Here is a 3,173-nt window from a genome sequence, read left to right on the forward strand (position 1 = left end):
TCCGTCCGTCATATTCCGGGTTTGAAAGCAAGGTTGCGACTAGTTGTTGCGACGCAGGAAGGTGTAGTGATCTGTGTACAGAGCTACGAACGGGTCTGCCGGCCATGGAGAAGCGGATAGAACTCGAAAAACGGGGAAGAAACCCCGGTGAAGTAAGCCGAACTCTATTTATTTTATTATATTGCTTTGCTCGACACGAGACGATACCGCGGGTTGTTGCGTGCTTGGTGTTCTATCGTGTGCAGGTTTGAGAGCGAGTGTAAAGAGAATCGTGTTCCCTCGCGCGACACCGACACCACGCACTCGCTCTGCGGCACGCCACTGGCTACTCGAAGACGCACGAGAACTCGGATTTCTTGACGGCGACCGCGTGGCTTCGACGATTTATCGGACAAGAAGACGTGTTCTCGATGCCGACACGAGATGCTATGATTGCCACAAGAGTAACAGGCATGGCGTGGTTCGCTTAAATGGCCTGTCTCCTTGATTTTTCATTACTTCGTCTCGATATGACGCATTTTTTTCTATTGTTTTCCTTTTTATTTTCTTTTTATTATTTAGAATTTGTACTCTGTTATCGTGTGTGTTTTCTTACCAGATCGGCGGAAAACTCGAAGAAACCGATCCAGTTAAGAACATTGCCAGGCCAGTTGTATCCTATTAGCTGGAAAACTAAGAAACTCGAGATCCGATTGGTTGACTGAATTCAACGAATAGTTGATCAACCAATCGTTTATCAAGTTTTCCTAAGTTTTTCTAGCATATGAAGCTTTCTACTGAATTACAAAGTGTCCCTTATCGCGCCGCAGATGTTATTACGTTTATAGAGAAAACACCATACAACCCGCAGTTAAATACATTTGAACTTGAATTATTTCATTTACTACAAAATATATAGTATTATATATACTACATCTTGCTGATTTGTGATGTAATACATCGTAGAATCAGCGTCGTTGGCATAGAAAGTAAAACATGTTTAATCAATGGAGATATTACTCTTTGTAATGGCTGATTTTTTCTGTACGAATTTCAATCAATTTAATGAATTAGTGAAATAATATTTATATAAATATTAAATATTTAAATATGTTGTAAATTCATTTTTATTTTTATAATATAATTTACAATACTAATAATTACTAAACTTTTTCTAAATCTCTAAATTATTTCATAATAAACTTTTATGCAAATTTATATATTACTTATATTGCTTAAATTTTTTTCTTTAAATTGAAATAATTAAAGGAAAACAGTCAAGTAAAAAGATTTTTTTAATAAATTTTTAATAAATTAATAAATTAGTAATTTTTTATATTAATTTTGTAGAAAAATTTTAATGTAATATTATATAAAAATTATTTTTCAAAATATAAAAAAGAATTAAACAGAACATTTTTTAATATAAATATTTTTAATATATAGTAATTTTATAATATATAGTATAATATATTATAAAATATAGTAAGTTTATAAAAGATTCATTATAAAGATATTTTTAGAAATATATAAAAATATTTCAAAAAGTTTTAGTACTAATATTTGTATTCGCTATATTAATTAAAAATTATAAAAATTAAATTTTTTTGAGAATCAAATAATTTCAAACATAATCATTTCTCATTTAAATGCCGTGTTATACGCAAGTCGTGTGATCAAATTATAGCGTGGCGTGGCTGTCTCTAGGAGTCCCTCTTTTTAAACTACCGTGCATCGTATGTGTGTTCCTATTAACAGGAGCAACCACATCTTAACAGATTGTCTACAAGGTGTTTTCATTTATAAGAAGATTTCATTTTAAATACATATAGCTATTAAAATATTTTTCTCATTGTTTTTCGTTGATTTTATGTACAACGCAATAACGAAGTACAAAAAGGCTTTGACAAGATGGTGCCCCTTTCGAACAAGTTTTGAAACATATGCAATCTCATATGCATCTGCTGACAAGTTACAGTTGCTTACATATAAAGTATTATGTCAGAAGTTAACAGTCCTTTGACCGCGATTTTCGGTATTCTAAGAACGTTAAATCCATCAAGGTCAAATGAAAACTTGAACTTGAAAGAATTTATGGGACAATAAGATCTGAAGATCATAATTTTATCTCGTATTTCATTTCTTTGTTACATATACATATAAATTGATTTATTATTTTTATGAAAGCATTGTAATTAAGTGACATATGATACAATATTTAAATATAATTATAAAATTTAATTCTCTTTCTATTTATAAATTATTGTGTAAAAATTAAAAGATATGCTTATTACGTACAATTTGATATGAAAAAGCAACAAATTATTATTCTTATTTTATACTAGAAATCATTTAATGATAAACATTCTTTTACGTCTTAATATAGATCTTAGCATACGTAAAAATATAATTGTGCTCATGTGTAATAATTAATGTTGTGATATTTTTTTTTCAACTTATATTTTATATGGTTTAAATATTTTTTTCATAAATAGCATAAGTATATTATGTAAATCGACTATCAGCGGGAAGAGTTGTGTGTACCATGAGGTGCTGCCATGAGATGCGCGTGCGAGTGAACGTCGCCATTGTTTTCCGGTGCGCGCGGGTGTATTCTTATTGACAATTAAATTTCGCTACATCTTTTAGGATAGCTTATGTTCTAAAGTTATTTTCGCTCATTACAATGTATATAATTGCTGCTGAATTGATCATAAGATTTCTCATATATCTAATCTATGATTGTGTCTTATGGCGTGTTACTGATCACTGTGCAGCCATCTTGGACGAGTCCACTCTGTCACCAACTGACACGCGTACGTTTCGAAGCAATAAGAAAATCAAAATAATCATTTTTCACATTTTTATCTTATATAATGAATTTTATTATTTTAATTGAGTCACATTCAACACTATCATTTAGATTCTTTTGATACATTAATATAAAATATATATGCGTGGGCGTTTGCATCACGTAAACCACCGGCGTTGCGATGCAGTTCATTCAGCAGTGCCGTAACTACTACTTCATAAACTATTGTATATAAAGCTGTACAATATTATACAGTAGCATGTTTTATTAATATGAAGAATTATATTTTATTATTATTATTTTAAAATTGAAAATATTTTTTATATATTATTTTTAAATATTATTTAAATATATTTTTAAATATTAAAATTAATATTATTAA

The 3,173-nt window shown here is 29.7% G+C and overlaps 1 protein-coding gene across 2 annotated transcripts in view; it reads left to right on the plus strand.

The window, feature by feature from the left end:
- Window positions 1-3,173, plus strand: part of LOC102672980 (acidic leucine-rich nuclear phosphoprotein 32 family member A) — a 7,815-nt gene that overhangs the window by 339 nt on the left and 4,303 nt on the right. Inside the window, exon 2 of one of the 2 annotated variants that reach the window (XM_006615789.2) lies at window positions 1-152. In XM_006615789.2, coding sequence (XP_006615852.1) covers window positions 105-152 — 48 coding nt within the window. In that variant the 5' untranslated portion in view covers window positions 1-104. Of the gene's footprint in view, window positions 153-2,428; window positions 2,796-3,173 lie in introns of those variants that run through there. The other variant, XM_031510518.1, reaches the window with a different exon arrangement.

This window comes from Apis dorsata, unplaced genomic scaffold, assembly GCF_000469605.1.
Source record: "Apis dorsata unplaced genomic scaffold, Apis dorsata 1.3 scaffold_235, whole genome shotgun sequence".
Lineage (NCBI taxonomy): Eukaryota > Metazoa > Arthropoda > Insecta > Hymenoptera > Apidae > Apis > Apis dorsata.